This window comes from Lissotriton helveticus, chromosome 2_1, assembly GCF_964261635.1.
Source record: "Lissotriton helveticus chromosome 2_1, aLisHel1.1, whole genome shotgun sequence".
NCBI lineage: Eukaryota > Metazoa > Chordata > Amphibia > Caudata > Salamandridae > Lissotriton > Lissotriton helveticus.
The window spans coordinates 295642447-295662223 of NC_136059.1; the positions used below are offsets into that span (position 1 = coordinate 295642447).

Sequence of the window (19777 nt, forward strand, 5' to 3'; positions counted from 1 at the left end):
AATAGGTCATGCATATGCGAGTGATTAAGCTATTGGCATTGTAAATGACAATGCCATTTATTTAACGATTAAGCTATTGGCAATGTAAATGACAATGCTATTTATTTATGATTTATATATAAAAAAAAAATGTCATGAGCAATGCCAATAGCTCTACCTTTAATAATGCCGAGACCCTTGCATTGTAAATGCTTGTTTAAAGGCCTGGCCTTGGGGGATTCCGACCCCGGGGCCGAAATCAGCTTGGGGAGGAGGGAGCCACTCTCCTTTAAAAGAAAAAAAACAGATAAAGGCCTGGTCCTAGGGAATGGGCTCCCCAGGGCCAAATCAGCCTCAGGAGGGGAGGTGTGCGTGGTCCCCCCCCTCCCTTTTTAAAAAACAAATAATTTTAGAAAGGGAAAGCCCTGGGGGATGGGGTCCCCGAGGCTAAAAATAGCCCGAGAGGGGGGGCACGCGGCCGACCTCCTATTAAATTATAATAAGTTATAAAAAACACATAAAGGCTGGACCCCAGAGGATGGGGCTGAAATCGCCCAGGGAGCCGGGTCGTGTGGCCAACTAGTAGTGGAAACGGCAACAATGTCCTTGTAACAGAAATGCTAGAATTTACATTTTGGACAAATACTCCCTTGCTTTTGCCCTGTCAGCTCACTCATTCAGAATGGCTGGAGTCCTGCAGCAGGAACGGCCTAACATGTTTCACCCTGGCATCTCACCCTCATGAAAAGGATGCATTCAGTGCCTTTCTGCGGATTTCGATGTTATGCCGCTGAAATATTAGGAGGTGTTGGAAACGGGATCCCCGGCTGGCCAGGGCTGTCGCCAAAGTCAGTCAGAGACCACCATTCCCAAGTCAGGGCAAGGGAGTCACACAACAAGATAACCCCTGCTCACCCTCTAGGTAACGTGGTGCGAGCAGCAAGGCTAAACTTGGAGGCGATGTAGGTTAAGTATTTGCGCACGTACCCCAGCAACAACACCCAAAGGCCCACCACAAAGGAAACTCCACACAAGGTTATATAAAAATAGCCTTTGTATTATAAGAAACATACATTAGATAAGACACACATCTTGTTACACTGTGCCAGAGGCACGGGCAGAATTTACAAGGGATCTTGTACAGGACAGGGCCACCTGGACCACTGTCAAGGGTATGCACTTTCAGAAATTAGCACTTCTTAGATCATAGAATAAAATTACTGTAGCACAAAAATATAAAACTAGAGCACACAACCAGTAATCACTGGTAACAGGACCTCACTAGCACCACCTGTACTAGGGAGAAAACAACCACCCACATATCACAATACCTGTAGGGGTGTAAGCACATAACACATGATGCAATGCATAACATTCATTCAGAGGTGTAAGAAGGGAAAACACATGATGCATCACAATACATTCAGAGGTGTAAAAGCACACAATTGCGCCCAACTCAGATAAGTCACCACCTGTGACAGTCCCTGTGTCCCAATGTCAGGGCCTAAACGTGGCAACTGCCCACAAAGTGCTGGGCAACTGGTGCAGGGAAAGTTAGGGCAACGTTGGAGCCTCGTGGGCTCAAGAACCACCACTGTGGCACTGCGGAGCCTCTCTGGGCTCCTGGACAAGAACTGGTGCCCTGAGCCTCTCTCAGGCTCTTCGCAAGAATGGGCACTCGAGCCTCTCTGGGCTCACAAAACGAATGGCACTCTCAGAGCCTCTCTGGGCTCTTAAAACGACTGTGGGGGGGCAAGAGCCTCTCTGGGCTCGAAGAACCGGGATGCCCCTGAGCCTCTCGGGGCTCGTAGAATACTGGAATGCCCTCCTCGAGCCTCGCAGGCTCACGCCCAATGGACTGACCTCGAGCCTCTCTGGGCTCGTCACGGATGTGGGCAGGGGGGGCCCCTCTCGGGGGACCCCAGATCAACTGGAGAGCCACTCGGGGCTCAAAGAACAGTGAATGCCTCGAGCCTCTCTGGGCTCAAAGGATGAATGGCCCCCAGGAGCCTCGGGGCTCCTCCACTCTGGTGGGGTCTTGGATGGAGTCCCTCACGGGGGACTCAGAGCAGGGGCAACAGCAGAATGCCCAGAAGAGCCTCACTCGGCTGCTTCACGAAGGAATGCGGTGCACGTTGGAGCGGCCCTCTCCCAACGGGGCCGCTCGAAGAATAACAAAGAACCCGCCCCCGCACTCACCGGCTGTCTCGGCTGATCAGCTTGGCCGCGGGCGGGGCTCCTCTCCACTCGGGAGCTCCAGGCAAGACGCGGCAGGCTCTGCTCCTTCTCCCGGGGCTCCTCTCTCCACTCGGGGAGCCTCGGGGACACGGCCGGCTGCTTCCCTTCTTGCTGCTCGGCTGCGGGGGCGGGACTTCCGGGTCACCCTCCCTCGGGCCGCGCAGCGATTGGCTGGCCGCCTCACCACTTCCGGGTCGCCGCGGGCAGCGCGGCGGCTCGCTTTAGGCAGGCAGGCGGGGTCCCATTATCCGAGGAGTGGGCTCCCTCGTGATAAATTCAAAATATGAAGCGAGGTAGGCACTCGCTATGCGCCGTAATTTCGGGCAGATGCTGGGTGGGCACCGGCGGGGCACAAAAAGTGCTAGCAGCGCTAGCATCAGAGGAAAGGCGCTCCCAAGCGCCACAGGACGAAAATAAAGCGCTCACAGCGCTTGTAGCCAAATGAAGCGCTCTCAAGCGCTAGGCAGGAGACCTCAGCGCTCCCCAGCGCTGAAGGGCAGAGAGCAGCGCTCTCAGGGCTGCAGGCAAGGAATCCTCAGTGCTCCCCAGCACTGGAGGACAGGACAAGGCTCCAGCAAGGGCTGGAGGCAGGCAGGGGGGCAAGGCTGGGCCAGAGCCAGCACACTGGGTCTCCAGGCAGGGAGACACCCCAAGTGGCGGTCCTCCTGGCCCCAGCAGCAGCAACAGCCCCCTCTGGCAGGATCCAAAAGCAGAACAACCTCTGTGGGGACACAGCCCCATTTTTATACAGTACATTCCTTTGTCTAAGGGTGCAGGGTGGGGAAAACCAGTTGCAGCTGGCTCTGGAGCACTCTTGATGGCCCAACCACCCATTTCTTTCACTGGGGAGGCTAGGGTCGTTAGACACACCACAGGGGGGCGGAGCCAGCATTGTGTGGGGAAAACCCAGCCCATCCAGGACACAGGTACACTCCTCCCACACATCACTCATGCTAATCTCACACTCACCACCGGGCAGACCCATCCAGACTTCCTGGTGCCTGGCATGCCAGCCAGCTCCAGCCAATCACGCTCCAGCACCCTCACTGCACACATATCTCAATGTCCAGAAGTAGCACTTCCCTTCTAGACACATACATGCCGCATACACCATCTCGCAGCATTCACTCTCACGAGTTCACACATACTAAACTCGAGCCTGCACTCCCCACGCATCAGGAACTACCAGGGACACACACATTCCCCATGCATTCCTATGGGAGGGCAGGCCAGCCATACTACACGCATGCACTTTCACTCTGGGACCCAGGGAAAAGTGCGCAGAGACCCAAAAAAATCACTGACACAGGGTCACACATAAAGCAAAAAGTTTAGGGGTGAACCTGCCCTGCGGGCCGCCAAGTCCAACAGGAGGAATTTACTTTGAAGTCACCAGATAGTTGCAGACCACTAGTGTTGCAAACTGATACTGATTTTAGCAGCTACAGGAAACAACACATGATAAACAGTATGCCCTAGAGCTCTGCGGATTGTGAATAGATTCTGCCCAGCACAAGTCTCTCTTTTAATTAATTGCTCACGACTATTTCCTTTTGTCTCAAACGTCAGAAATATGGGGTTTTCACAACCTCAATTCTGAAATGTGTTGATGCTCAAACGGGTTGTGGTGAGTTTACAAAGGCAGCCTTTCTTCCATTATTGCCCTTCATCAAGCTCTAAAAACATATCAGGGACCCCGGGTATTGGGTACTAGTTTCATAGCATCTTTCTACGCCTGGGCCGCTTCTAGTTAAACAACCCCACGAAGATGGGCTAGAAAACAATCCCCCAAATGCATCTTTGTTGGTTGACTTACACTCGGTTTTGTGAGGAAACCCCTGAAGCACACATCCCAGGCATCCCATAATTTTTAAATAAAAAACCTGTGCTGATGGATGTGTGCTACAGAAATGCTAATAACATGAGATAAGCACTGTATCCACATGAGGCTAGCCGCCCAATAAGTCTGTGTGTTTCCTTTACCAAGCTGCTGGACATAAGAGTCTGATGTGTAGAAATACCTGCCAGTGGCATGGCACTGATTGGGCATTGGGTGGTATTGGATTTCCTTTCGTTTCTAATTCGGATACTCTTAGGAATGGAGAAGCTGCCTTCTGCTTACAAAAAGTCATGATTGCTTTTTATTTAAAGAAACTGAGAAGGTATTTGATTTATGTGCTAAATTGTGTGTCAACCCAGTTTCTTAACACATAAGAATGAGATAAACTGTTTATTGAAGTTTTCATGCTTGCGATTCAAAACAATATATAGATAAGTTGGAAAATGTCTAATATTGTGTATTTATTCATAAGGTAATGGACATCATTATGTACTGTTTAGAAGGCTCCTTGGTCAAAAAGAAGGGACTCCAGGAATGTTTTCCATCTGTTTGCAGGTAAATCTCATTCAAGAAAGTACCTTTAAGAATAATGTTTGCTATTCTGCATGGTGGTATAATAACAGCCGTCGCTGGAACTGTTAAATAAGCCCATGTTTGTTTACGCATCCATGATTTTACATTTTGAATCTTTTCAATGGGCCGGACCACTGAATTCAAAGAAATGTTTCTAAATGTTTGAACACTTTACAATGGAGTGATGAAGGTCAATTCACAGCAATAGGATTCTTGTTCTTCGGAGACATAGTGATGCCCATCAAACAGTCGTCATCATCCTTTAGGGGTTTTGGAAAGCTCTAATATCCTGGCAGGGTATTAGAGCACTATGAAAAGATGCCCATAGCTGGTCAGTAATCTCTCAGTGATAGTCACCAGCTGCTCAGGTGTCCATCTAAAAGGTGATTTTTTATTTTTCTTCTGACTGACACTTTCAATCCAGTCATTTTTAGTTAATTCAGTTAATCAGTCATTCCACAGTGCAAAGGGGAAAATTGCTCATAATCTCTAACTCTGCTGAAGGTTACTTCTAACCACAGATTACTCACCTTTGAACACAAGAATAGATCTGAAAGCTTTCAGAGCAGTGCTCCTGTGCACCACTAGGTGGCACCATGTGGCTCTGCATTGACTCTTTCTGCCTGGAAGCCGCATATAAGCACCACCCCTGCCGCTGACGTCAATTCCTTTCTTTCCTCGCCTTCGAACGCAGACTTGAAGCTCTGCTCCCCACATTTTTCTCATCAGTTTGGCAAGATTTTTCCACAAAACATTTTGATAAACCAGAGTGCAAGGGAACAATGTCCCTTTTTGAAAATGACAGGGTTCAAACACACCCTCATGAACCCAATGGCTGTCTGGGACTATGAAGTGCAGCTATAAGTCGCTGAACATTAGGAGAAACTGAGCAAGTCTCCCCCTCAAGGATGCGGATTCATTCTCACTCTGAGGCCAGTCTCGCGACAGGTCCCCCTGCCACAGTAGAAGTCTTCTAGTAAGTCTCAAAGTCCAGATTGAAGTGCAGAAACAAGAAGGCCAGGCGGGACTCCTCTAAATCAACACGCCACTTGGTCTCGCTCCCAATTTTCCATCAATTAGCTGGTTCCACAGTTGGTACAGCTGCACCCTTAATTCTTTGAGTCATCAGTGATGCTGCAGCAGATCGAGGCCTTTAGGGAGGCCAAGTTGTGAATCTTTGGCACTCTTATCGTTATCCCTCTGGTGTGCCTTCGGGGCTCAAGGATCTGCAGGGGCTTCGAGTCAGGTTACCACTGGTGGATTTGTTCTTGGCACAGTCTCAAACCCACTTTTGGTTATGCACCATGCTTCAGTGTGGACCTCCACTCCGGCGTCAAAATCTGTGCCAGTCCCTTCAGTGTTGACGCTGGCTGCGACGGTGGAGGAGGGGGACCCTAAACTGATACCTGTGTCAGTCTCCAAGCTAAACTTGTCCCAGCCCAGAAATACCCAGACAGGCCTAGTTCCCATGCAGTCAGATTCAGACAAAACACTCCCTCTACCGCTGAGCTGCCATCATTTAGCCAAAACTCTGATCAGAATCTACCACACATTGGAAATGGCCATGGAGATGATGTACCTAACTTACCCCAACATTATGATGATGAAATTCTATGTATGTGACAGATACTGAATTGATTTCCTGCCCATCCTTTGGGACATGGTCAGTGAGATTTTCCTGGCAGTCCCTGATGAATTTCGGGCCTCCCTGGTTCAGATCATTCAGGATGCAGTGAAATATATTATTTGTTCTGACCTAGATGCGACCAATTGCTTGAGCTGGGCAATTGGCTCTAGTCTGGTGCTCCATCGGCATGCTTGGATGACATGGACTGGCTTTTTTGACAGATCCCACCTGTTTGATGAGAAGGCAGATTGTGCCCTGGAACACTTCAAGGAGAGCAGGCCTGTGGTGCATTCTTTGGGACCCTCTACCCCTGCCAGCTTTCTGAGGCTACTCCAGATGTTTTGTGTATAGGCAGCACAAGGCCCAACCGCTCCTGCAGAAAAAATCCCAGTCCTTTCCTCAGTCAATGACGGAATTAGGCTGACAACATACAGGTTGACCTGTGGTAGGCATGATCAAATATTTTCTCCTGGGGTAGCTTGCTATAACATCAGACAGATGGGTTCTTCAGACCGTTCAGCATGGCTATTCCCTTTCCTTCCCTTCCAACCCACCTCATCTTAAACCCACGTCAAATTGGCTTTCAGGTGTGCATGTGTCCATCCTTTTGCAAGAGTTGCAGGCCCTACTGGCCAAAGGGGTCCTTGCGAAGGTGCCAGACTGAGAAACAGGGACTGGTTGTATGCTATTTCCTTGTGGCAAAGAAGGACAGAGACCTGTGTCTTATTTTTAGATCTTTGCCTTCTGTTTGCCTTGATGCAGAAGGACATATTCAAGATGCTCACACTGGCCCGGGTTCTGTTCGTCCTGGATCCAGGTGACTGGCTGGTTGCCCTGTGCCCGTCGTGCAGTCCCACAGAAGCTACCTGCAGTTCAAGGTAGGTAAGGAACATTTTCCATTTGCTGCGCTCCCCTTCAGCCTTCCTAAAGCCCCTCAGGTGTTCACAAAAGTATTGGGAAACCAGTTTTCCTCTACCTCGATAATGGGCTGTTGAAGGTGGTCCGCCACATTCACTCATTGCCCACCTCCAGACGATGGCAAACTTCCTGACATTGTTGGGGCTAATGATGTTTCAGCCCCAGTTCTGGGTCTCAGTGAGAGTGGCTTTGAGACTTTTGGGCCTCCTGGACCTGATTTTTGTAGTGACAGATCACACAGTCAGTGGATGTGTCACAGCACATAGACTTAATGCCAGCAAAAACCAATCTTAGAAAATGGGTGATTAGGGCTCTGTACTGGCTGGATTAGCAATCCAATGCCACAGGGCACTACTCGTCAATAGCACCTCAGTTACACAGCACACTGAGGTGAACCATTAACTGTATCATGCCCCTCGCTCTCCAGGTCAGCCAGTCAGATTAATATGGTGCTACTTTTATATTAAGTGCTCTCCCAGCTCACCGCCGTGTCCCAGCATATCACTCGGCCTCCCCTCAGTGAAAGTTGCTTCCTCTTTTTCAGTGGACGTTTGCATTTTGCACTTTTAAACTTTTATTCTTCTCTCCACAAGGAAAATATTTCTCCAATTCCCATAAACGCCGAACAAGCGTGCTTCATCAGAATGGAGCTGCTGCAGCAATGCAGATTATGCTGATTTGAAAAGCAGTAGTTTATTTAGGTCTGAGGTCCAAGTGAAGGCTATTGGTCACGCCTTATAATTGAAACAATGGTTTGGGAAACAGGTGACAAGGCGCTGCAGACTATCAAAGCAGACATCGACTCAGCTAGGTCATTGTGCTTTCTTCAACACCCTCATTGGTGGCTATAGATGCCAATCCAGAGAGTTTACTTTAACAAAGGTAGAGATTTTCCCTTCTACAGACAGCACAAATTTGGTTCGTACCTGTATCACTCAGCCGAAGACTCGTCTAAAAATACAAGGGAATTCTTGCAGGTGTAGAAGTGGTTGCTAATCCCCCAGCCTGCTGCATGAATCCAAGCTAACCTGACTCCAGCTTACACTCTGCATCTCATCTAGCCATGCTAGAGAAGCAATATATTCCTAGCTGCCATGAAATAACTACATACAGCTGGGTGCGAAGCCGTATCCAACGTGGGCACACTGTATATATAGTTTGTGGAGAAACCCCATGAATTGGCCCCTGAGAGGCCTTTGCACCAGGTTATCACGAGAGGTCCATCCATTGTTATGCTGAGAGTCGATACAGAGAGTAGAGGAGCTGAGCACTGCTGATGTGTGTTTTCCTTCCGAGGGAATATTTTCTACCAGCTGAAGTCTGATAACCACAGCTTATTCCCCTGTGAACATGTATTCAGTGTGTTGCGTCCCAAGAAACTCTGCAGGCAAGTTACCTACTTCATGCTCTCATAGCACATAGAAGTAGTCTTTAGGGTGTTATGCTGCTAGGAACATTCTAATCATGTCAAACTGTTCTTATTATTCTCGCTGCTAGCAGCCTTCATTATTATTATTATTATTATTATTATAATTGCATTTGTTGAGCGCGCAGCTACCCGAAGGTTTCCCGGCGCTGTAGCAAACGGAAGATGGGAAGAAAAACATGGGCAAGGCAGTTACATGTTAAAAAGCCAGGTCTTAATACCTTAGGGCTGTTTTAATTATATTTGTTTTAATTATATTCTGTGTGGTTATTAGCCATGTACTAAACAACAGGATGAGACTGCTGAGACAATCACCTTTATAGTTATAGTTATAGTTATTTTTTTATACGTACATAGCGTTTTTTCCTAGTGCAGTGCTTGAGTGTGCTATTCTAATTAACTAAATTGGGTCTGGATTACCGCTGCATCCCTGATCCCTTTACGGGACTATAAGTAACCCAGAAAGCTGGACACCACAGCAGTAGGTATGCTCAGTGGTATTGTGTTGGGCTGCAATAACCTGGGCTTCCCCGCTCAAGCGATAATGCACTGAACTAATTCCAGGCACTCATGGGTGGGAAATCCAAACCTTGTAGACTTTGGCCAGTGCCCTAGTTTTCGTAACAAATGATAGTCTGCAAAGGCAACACAACTGCAGAGTATTGCAGTTGGAAAGCAAGGTTCTACAAGATCTAATTCTCATTTGAAGATCAATGTCTTTGGCGTTTGGCTCTCATATGCTATGTGGACATTTCAACGATAGACCGTATTTGAACAGATGCTCTCACCAGACAGCAGTTGCCCAATCACGACTGGGAGCTGAATGAAGGTCAACTGGCTATGGAATTCCAGCACTGGGAAACCCACTTTCTGCAACCAATCACAGCAGGGAGTGTTGAATATTCACCAACAAATGGAGATGCTTATGGTCTCAAGGGGAGTCCTTTTTAATATACTTGTTTAGCCAGCGTATAGTTTCACAGATTTATAAGCTTTGACTTCTGATAATACCCAGCTTGACGACAGATAATAATGCAGCATATTGATCTATGAAAGACATCAATGCTGGAGGACTGTAGCTACAGGTAAATAACCTAGTCTCTGCACTTTACTCCCAAATTTTCCCGTTTTAATTTTTTTTTTTAACTATCTCTAGACTGCTCCTATAGGCCTTGATTCTTTGTGTGGATTGTCAAATCTTCACCCACATTTCAATCATCTTTTATTTATATTGTTTTCACATATAACATTTGCATAATGTTAAACAAGAGCGCATATCGAATATAAATACAATAAGCCAATTGTACGTCAATCATTCTGTTTGTTACATAAACTATATATGGGATCATAAGGCTCTCCCTTGACCACAGACATAAAGTGAACACAATTTAAAATGTAAAGCTGGATTGACTGTTCCAATGATTACTGATCCATTGCTAGGTTAAATGGAAGCCGCAGCCAAGCATTCCCAATGTCCTTCATTACATAGCAGTCTGTGTGATAAAATTCAATTGGACCCCTAATTGCTATGCATCACCATTTTCTTTACTTGATCCTCTGTTTGTTCTGACATCTAGCCAATCAGATACATACATTTCTACGTAAGTAAGATTATATTGACCTGCTGTAAGGTTTTGTTTATTCAGGGGTCAGCCAGTTCTGTCTCTTTACCTGCCGTTGAGTCATTCTCTGCCTTTAGCCTTCTTAACAAGCCCTTTCTACCAGGCACACTGTTTTTGTTCGTCACTAGTGGGATTTGGCCCCGCTGCACCGCATTGAGCATAAGTTCTTCATGAATCAATTATTCAGCATAGGGGTGAAATCAAAGTCTCACAGGCCGTAACCCTTCCTTACACCCTCCATTCCTTGCTCTTCTTCCCAATTCGTTCTTGCACTGTAGCTGCCATGTATGCATGATATAGCCCCTAGCTGTTCTGTTTCCTCAGGAGTGAGGGGGGCAGTCAGTAAAACCACAGTGCATTCATCAAAAATGGCTTCCTTCATGTCTTGCCAGCTTTAAAGGTCCAAACGTTCACATGTAGAGAGAGTCCTTTACAAATATGTCAGGTGAACGCCTTCTCCGACTGCAAACTCCTCCATTGATGTAGCCAGCGAGAGTCTGCCCACATTCCAGACCATCCTCCAGTTATCTTCTCTTTTGGAGGACTCAAAAAGGGAGCTGTGCTAATATTCCAGGCAGCAGGGGCCTTGCTGGTGTTCACCAAGCATTGTGCCCTCACCTTTAAGATGAGACCTACATTTTAAATAGCTCAAATTAATACCTTTATAGTTTTGGCTGACAATGTAACAGCCACTATTTGTGCTGTAAATCAAATCTTAAACAACACTAGTCCACTAAATACCTCTATAAGAAAATAAATACGCTTGACCTTTCTGGCTGATTGTGGGCATTACTTAAGATCATGGTGCTACCCTCCCATTGATGACGTGTGGGCAGAATTACATTTAACTGAACTAGATTCCACGTTGCAAGCTGTCCTTTGGTACTTTGCTGCCTGTGTGCTGTAATCAGCCTAAGCTTCAAAGGACAGCTCTCGCTAAGCCTTTTTGTGAGCTCACTGTGACATTAGGTGGATTTACAGAGGCTCATATAGCCTCTGAATCTAAATCTCTCCTCTTACAACACTTGGTACATTTTAAAGCTATTATCTGTATAAGTTTTCCTTCCTCTGCTAAACAGAAGCTTAAAGTAAGCTGCGGGGGCTTAAAACAGTTATACTATTTCTTTATAGCCTGCCTTTCTGTTTCTTAAAGAATTGTAACTAAGCCATTATGGTTATAAAGAAAGCAACGGGAAGAAAACTATAGAAAACGTTTTAGAAGCCATACAGTGAATTTACAAACTTAATAATGTATTCAATTTTTAACTTAGAAATCTGCTTTTTTGGAAACACAATTTGTGCTTGCCAAATTTGTCCATATATTTCAGTATTTGAATTCCTTAAAAGTACTTTCCCATAACATGTGTCATACAGGGAAGCACTTTTCCCCTAATGCCTGTTCTCCATTGAGAAACTAGTGAGCAAGTAGTTAGGGTTACATGCTCATCTTAAATGTTCTCTTTCTGAAACTAGGGCATGGGTAGTCCGATTCATATTCTAAGTTAATGTCTTGTAAGTTCATATGGTTGTAGTAAATTGTGTGGGTAAGTGTGTTTTAAGTTGACATGCAATCGTTTTTTCAAGGACCTTACCCAGGAAAGAATGATGGAATGGGGGGTGGGTGTGGTGAGATGGGAATAGGTTTCCACAATATTTTAGTACCTTGAATAGTGCCTTACTTTAGTTATGTGTCAATAGTGGCTTTTGTTTGTTGTCCAAGTTTAGCCTGGCTTATAGGTTTCGTCTGGAGCGGGATGCTCTGAGAGCTATGAATCTTCCCATTATCTGCGTGTTTGCCATGTTTATCTGATAGAGCCTTCGAGCTGCAGGTTCTTTCCCTTAGAATTTTCCCCAGGCATCAGACTGGATCCGGAATTTTTTCGTGAGTAGTACCCCTGCGCACCAGTAGGTGGCATCATTCAGTTCAGTGTGGCATCGTGTGTGTTGGAAGTGGCGTGTGTGATGCCTTTGTAGGCGCCACCCCAGCGCGCTGACATCAGTTCTTTTCTTTCTGCACTAGTCCGCTCAGATCTGGAGAGAGCTACTGTAAAATCCTCTATCAATAAATCTAGAAGAAGATTTGGTTGTGAAGAAGTTGGATTTAATAAGAAGAAAGAAAATCCCACCCTTCAAGGCTCTGCAGTCAGATGCAACTGACTTCAGCCTCCTTAAACATTCTATCTCCTAGGTGAAGCTCCATGGAGTTACTTAAAGGAAAACACAAGCACTGAGGATCCTACAATACTAATCTTTGTTACACATCTTCCTCCTATATAACACAACAAAACATTAAAACAAAGCAAGGTAGGAAAATAAAATTAACTATATTACACAGTCATTCAGTTCTCCAGAGAAAAAGATACACTGTGATGGATGATCCCTTCATAACATAGTCATTAAACTTTGTAGGGATTTTGATAGTTCTACTCAGCCTAACCTTAAAAGGCAAACCACCAGAGGCTGTAAAATGAGGCAAAACAGAATTTGTATCAGCAGCATCACCCCTTATAACAACCACCCTATTTAGGTTCCAAAGTCTTCCATCTTCTGTCTTTATGGCATTAGTGAGAACTTTAACAACTTTATGAATCCTTTTAAACAAATCAGAAGATTTACGTCCTATGGGTGCTCTGATCATCTTCTGTCTTTATGGCATTAATGAGAACTTTAACACGTTTATGAATCCTTTTAAACAAATCAGAAGATTTACGTCCGATGGGTGCTCTGATCATGACCAGATCACCCAAACTTACTTGAGTTTTCTTAACCCTTTTAATATCATCAAATCTAGCCTAACGTTCATTGATCTTAATTTCTTCTCTATTTTTCCAGTTTTTATTTACAACTTTACTACCTTCCTTTTTGCACATCAAATTATTTACCCATTATGGTGTGATGTATGTATTTGGTGGTCTACTTTTTTAACAAAAGGAAAGGTGTACTACCTGTTGTGCTGGGAGGAGTAATTCTATACATTTCACTGACTTTCTCAACTCCTTCCTTCCAATCAACATTGTTTTGTTTAGAATGGGAAGTCGATTCTTTGAGAACGCGAAGAAAGCATTCTACCATTCCGTTACATTTTGGGTGATATAAAGAACAGCGTTTGTGCCTGATGGAGCATTGATCCCAAAAATCTTCCATCTCTCTAGATGCAAATTGAACACCGTTATCAGTGAGTAAATAACCGGGAAGTCCTTCTCTTGTGAACACTTCTTTTGAAAATGTTATCACATTTTTAGAATCAATTCCTCTGGTAATCTTTATTTCAGGTCATCTAGAAAAGAAATCCATCAACACAAAGATATGCAGATCACCTTCATTACATTTCACTGGTCCTAAAATATCAAGAGGCAATTCCTCCCAAGGTTTTTTGGTCTATCTCTTATAACCATGGGTTGTACTCTTGGTTTTAAACTCTTCTTACTCAAAGTGCAAGGAATGCACTCTCGCACTAACCGCTCAATCTCTATGTCCATACCTGCCCACCAATAATTTTGTCTAATGCTTTCCCTAGTTTTCGAAATACCTTGATGACCCTGATGGGCCAAATCTATAAGTTCTTTACGAAAACACCTTGGTGGGATTAACTTTGTGCCTCTGAATATCAAACCATCTGACTTTGAAATGTCATGCTTAACATTCCAATATTTTTCAGAGGTACCTTGTTTCTTATTCTGCAGCCATTTCAACCAACAGAGCTAACTTTAAGAGTTCTTGATCATTCTCACACTCTGTCCGCCATTTTTCCTCTTTGATGCCATCATTCTCAGCAACACACACCCACTCCAACTCTTCTTTTTCATCATGATCATCTCCTACCTCATGGGGTGTAACTAACCTGGATAGCACATCAGCGGTACAATTACGTACACCAGGCAAATATTCCACTTTGAAATTGTACCCTTGAAGGTCAATGACCCATCTAGAAATTCTGCTGGAGATTGCATCTATACCCTTTCTATTGAAGACCTCAACCAGCGGCTTATGATCCGTGCGAAGAGTGAACTTTGTATTCCACAGCAGATTTTTAATTTTTTTAATTTCCCAATGTACTGCCAATGCCTCTCTTTCAATTACGGAGTAATGAACTTCTGCTCCTCTCAGACTCCTTGAGAGAAAAAGAATTACATTGATTTCACCTTTAGATTCTTGCTGTAGAACTGCTCCCAATCCTTTTCAACTAGCATCTGTTATGAGAAATGTTTTCCCTTCAGGATCAAAACTTCTAAGCTTGGGAGTACCATTGAGTAGACTCGTAATTTTGACAAATTCATTCTCACATTCATTACTCCAAACAAAATCCACACCTTTACAAAGAAGAGTTTGCATGTTAATGCATTTTCCTGCAAATCCTTTTTACAAATTTGCTGTAATACTCAGCCATTCCTAAAAAAATTATAAGATCTTCCCTGCTTTCAGGTGAGGGCAATTTTTTAATAGATTCAATAAGATCACGTTTGGGCTCAACTCCTTTTCCTGAGATAGAGTGTCCAAGATAGTCAATCAAAGACCTTCTGAATTTACATTTATCTAACCTAACAGTAAGGTTGTTTAGGTGAAATTTTCCTAAGACTTCTTTAAGTCTCCGATCATGCTCTTCATGATCTTTACCAAATATCAATACGTCATCTTGGTAGATCTTAACTTCTCTTTGATTCTTTAACACCTTCTCCAAGGCTCTCTGAAATACGGAGGCCGCTGAGACCAAACCAAAAGGTAACCGCTTAAACCTGAACGTGCCAAAAGGTGTGATGAAAGATGTACAGTCTCTAGATTCCTCATCAAGTTTAATTTGATGATACGCCGATTTTAAATCGACCCTCGAGAACACATTAGCTCCTTCCAATAACATCAAAATTTCCGAAATCTTCGGAAGGGGCTATTTATCTACAACCACCTGTTTGTTTAACTCCCTAAGGTCAATGCAGAGACGGAGGAACCCATCCGATTTCCGCACGGCCACAACCGGAGCCAACCACTGAGTTCCCTCGACTTCCTCAATGATCCCATCTAACTTCAGCTTTTCCAATTGTTGTCTCATTTCTTCCCTTACTGAAAGTGGAACCCCTCTCACCTTACTTGCAAACGGAATAGCACCAGAAATCAATTTGATCTTATGGGTGTAGCTCCTTAAGCATCCTAACTCTTCACTGAATACATTGGGAAAGGATTTCTTAAGATCTAAGGTACATTCATAACAATCAGTGCGAGACTCAACTTCACTGGCGGTAAAGTTCTCTTTCAAAATAATAGGCGGGTCACTATTGGGATCCAACATTACTCCCAACTCTCCTTGATGTATCCAACTCAATATACTGTCTCCTTTATGAGACACATATAGCTCTCCGGAAACCTATCTTCCTTTATACTCAATCAGACCTATGAAATACCCCATAAGCTTTATTGGTTCCCCACCATAGGCGTAGGGATTGATGTCAGCCTTCAGGAGTTTGACTCTGTCTTTCATGAAGTTTAGGAAATAATTTTTGGATACAATAGTAATCTTGGCTCCTGAGTCAAATAGGACCCTGGTAACACAATGTGCTACATTCATTTCATCAAATAGGCCTTTCTTTTTACTACACGAAATTTGTGATAGAATTTGCCCACAGTCACAATCAGATTCTGATTTACATTCATTATCTTCATTCTTGCATACGATGTTAACCTTTTTCTTAAAACTCTTTGCTTTGCAAGAGGAAGTGAAATGACCTATTCTTTTACAAATACCACACCTTGCCTTCAAGGCGGGACATTTTTCGTCATTGGCAAAGTGATTGGGGTTACCGCATCTAAAACATTTAAAATGCGACTCTGATTTCGTGAATGAACCTTTCCCTACTTCAACTTTATTATCCTTTTTTTCACTTTTCTCCTTCACATTCACTCTTCCCTTAGTGTGTAATTTTACTTCTTGTACACTCTTATTTTTGCTTTCTTGTTTGGAGATAACCTCAACACACTTAAGCGAGTGTTCAATTTGTTTGGCAACATATACAACTTCATCAAGTGAAGGTTCATCTTTTTGCCAAATGTCGTCCCTTACCTTTTGTATGTAGCAACCCATCATAAACTGATCTCTTATTCTTTCCTCAATAAGTGAACCAAATTTGCAAGAAGAACCTAACTTCCTGAGTGCTGTAATGTAGTTTTCTACAGACTCCCCATCGTTTTGACTGCTCCTTCCAAAATGGTAGCGTTCAAGAATAGTGCTAACCTTTAGGAGGTAATGCCTATCCAATTTCAGTATACAGATCTCATATTCATTTAATGATGAGTCATCTACATCGGGTAAGTGGTCAAAAACCTCTTGGCCTTCAGACCCTAGGCAATGCAATAAGAGTGCAGTCCTCCTTTCAGCACTCAAGTTTGTCCCACACATCTTAGCGTACCGCTCAAATACCTTCTTCCATTTCTGCCACTTGATAGGTGGATCACCCGGGTCAGAAAGTAAGAACGGTGGGGTAGCTACATTCTGCATGGTGAGCAGAATAACAATCTTCAAACAAAAATATTTTTAAAGCCTTTTGTCAATTGTGTTTAAAGCCACTAGTATCACACGATCCTAACGTGAGCTAGGTTCCCAACATAAGGGTAGCACCTCAATCGAGAAAGTTTACAAAATAAAAAGGTATAAATACCCAAATCTTAAGATTTGTACAAATATTATGACTGAGACTAGATTATGTAGTGTACACAAAATACAGTTGAGATATTCAACATTACACAAACTATGCAGGTAAAGTCAAACACTCACCCAATGGTGGTTTCTTCCATTGAGCAAAGCCTAAGTAAAATGATTAGACAGAGAGTGCAAACTTAACATTAATAAAAATGAAATGACAAGAAAGTAGAGGAAAAATGAACATAAAATCACACAAGTTAACACTCCGGTGTTATTAGAATGTTCCGATGCTTCGATGTATAAAGATCAAAATGGCCGTCTTGTTGCTACGTTACGAAGCGCAGCGCAACGTGATGATGTCCAACAGTATGGTGTCTCGGAGGTTTCACCTTACATCAAAGCTTGTGAAGAGCTCCAGCAGAGATTGATGAATCCTTTATGATGCGCTTGCAAGAACTCGTGCGCGGGATGTTTGATGACTCGCTAGCAAGGACACCTGCATGGGATGCTCGTGGTAAGTTTATTTTCAAATTCTGGCAGAGATTGATGGATCCTTAATTACGTGCTTGCAAAAACTCTTTTGCAGAATGTTCACTGTAAGTTTATTTTCAAATCCCATGCACGAGATGTAAGACGTGAATTCCCTAGCACTGTAATATAAGTGAAGGAATGTAACCAGAAGTCTTGCGGCAGATTTACTTTCAACTTAGATCCATGAGAGTCCTCCAACTGAGTTTTTCACATGTTACATCAATGTAAATGTACAACTTGAAAGACCACTGAGTAACGACGCAGTCTAACAAGCACAATACGTAAAAACTAGTAGGTGTAAATATTCCTGCTTCATGAAGATCAATTATTGTCAAAGATAAAGCGCTTAAAGTCTTTTCACAGACAATGAAAAAAAAATCGGTGAGGTTACAGAATGAGAGGTATCCAGAAACGAGAGACCCAATTGACGATGAATTAAAGAATAGAGTCTGGGTCCTGATCCAAATCTGAGGCAAATGTCTTTTCTTAGTCTTAGAAGGAATCAATCACCCCTCATCTTGCGAGCGAACAATTGATAAGTGCAACTCCCAACAAAATGTTCAGGGTGATGATAGCCCACTTCGAGTTCTCCCAGCTCCAGAATACCAAAGAGGGGGCGAGATATGTGGCGAAAGCTATGGATTCCTTAGAAACAATATATGGCAAAGAAAAGTTTGGTAACACTCACTGTTTTCAGGAAGACGCAGGTTCAAGCTTTGCCCTTAATTTCCAGTAAATCTTGAAATTGATGTTGAGATTTTCTTGTGAATTTCTTCTCTTGAAATAATGAAGATTTAAAAAAAAAAATAGAATCCAACTTGTTAATATTTGATTAATCCCGTCCTCGTCACCAGTGTAAAATCCTCTCTCAATAAATCTTGAAGAAGATTTGGTTGTGAAGAAGTTGGATTAAATAAGAAGAAAGAAAATCCCATCCATCAAGGCTCTGCAGTCAGATGCAACTGACTTTAGCCTAAACACAAGCACTGAGGATCCTACAATACTAATCTTTGTTACGCATCTTGAAATTAAAGTTAACATTGTTACAGCTATCCTCTGTAATTTTTTGACTGGCCTTTTTCACCTTTTTGTCAGTCTTTTTTGAGATCTTTCTCCTGGTGTGGCAGGGATATTCACTAGTAAAGCTGGCTTCAAACCCTGCAGTGCCAGTTGCCGACAGATGTGTGTGACAGACTATCATCTTGTCCTCTGGTGCCTTGAGCGCAAAGAGGACGTGAAGACCTGCGTCTACTGCCGCCCCATGCACCCGAAGGCCTTGAGGGAGCAGTCACTCAACCTCCTGGCCACACGTCATGAGACGATGCGGCAGTCTCGATCCTGGTTGAGAGGAAGGTCCCAAGATCAGTTGCTGAGTCATCAATATTCATCTAAGTTGTCTGGGCGTTCGGGTAAGTCCCACAAGAAGAGAAAGAGTAAGAAGTCGAATAAATCTTCAACTTCACCCTGTCTGTCAGTCTTCCAACGAGAGAGTGTAGTCATTCATTGCCTGGCTCCGATCCACACCTCCCCATATTTCTGGGAGCTAGAGCGACCCCGACTCAACTAAGCAAATTTTATGAGGCCATGCACCTCATATTTGAGTGACTTGTTCTCCTTAGCACGCCACCTGTGGGTCGGCCCCCAGCACTGGTCCGGCCCCTTGGATCCACGGATGGATGCGGACTGGCGCCGGTGGTACCACCTTCTTCGACACCGGTCCCGATGTTGATGCTCCCGGCACCTCCCAACACAGAGATGGAGGGGCAGTGCCCGATGCGAACTCTGGCATCGACTGGAGCCTTGCCTTCCATAACCAAGCCTATTCCTATGGGCGAGGATTTGGGGGGAATCCAGAGGGGCCACTGGACTCTGAAGAATACCAGCCCCTAGACCACAACATGGACTTGTGTGAGGACTTGGCGGATGCCAGTTGACTGGACACCTCCCCGGATACTGGCATGGTCTCTCCTCCTACGATGGGTACAGAGGAGGGAGCTTCTTTGCAATGGTGGTGAGGAGGATGGCCAAGGTCCTGGACCTCAGCCTTCCTTCAGTTGGTGGCCAAGACTAATGTCTTGAAAGAAGTGCTTCAGCCGGGAGTAACCCCCTCAGAACCTCTTCCTTCATTTAATGAAGCCCTTATGAACATCCTGTTTGGGGTGTGGTCCAAGCCCAGCACATGGGCTCCTGTGAATAGGAAATGTGTCCACTGCCGTCGCCCTGGGATGCGATAGGAGACTCCAATCACAAAGACTTGCGCACACTTTACTTAAAATAAAAATGTTTCTTCACATCTTCAACTTGAGGTTTAACAAATTCAATTCAAACGTTCTTGGTGTGAGTTAGTTTGCTTTTTTTATTTATTTCGAATTCATCCTTTCATGATTAAATGCAA

The 19777-nt window shown here is 44.3% G+C and overlaps 1 protein-coding gene across 3 annotated transcripts in view; it reads left to right on the top strand.

Moving 5' to 3' along the window:
* WDR7 (WD repeat domain 7) overlaps window positions 1-19777 on the top strand; it is a 1349682-nt gene that overhangs the window by 1112076 nt on the left and 217829 nt on the right. For all 3 annotated transcript variants that reach the window (XM_078674853.1, XM_078674855.1, XM_078674854.1), the window contains one exon: window positions 4530-4612. In XM_078674853.1, the coding sequence (XP_078530979.1) occupies window positions 4530-4612 (83 nt within the window). The remainder of the gene's footprint in view (window positions 1-4529; window positions 4613-19777) is intronic.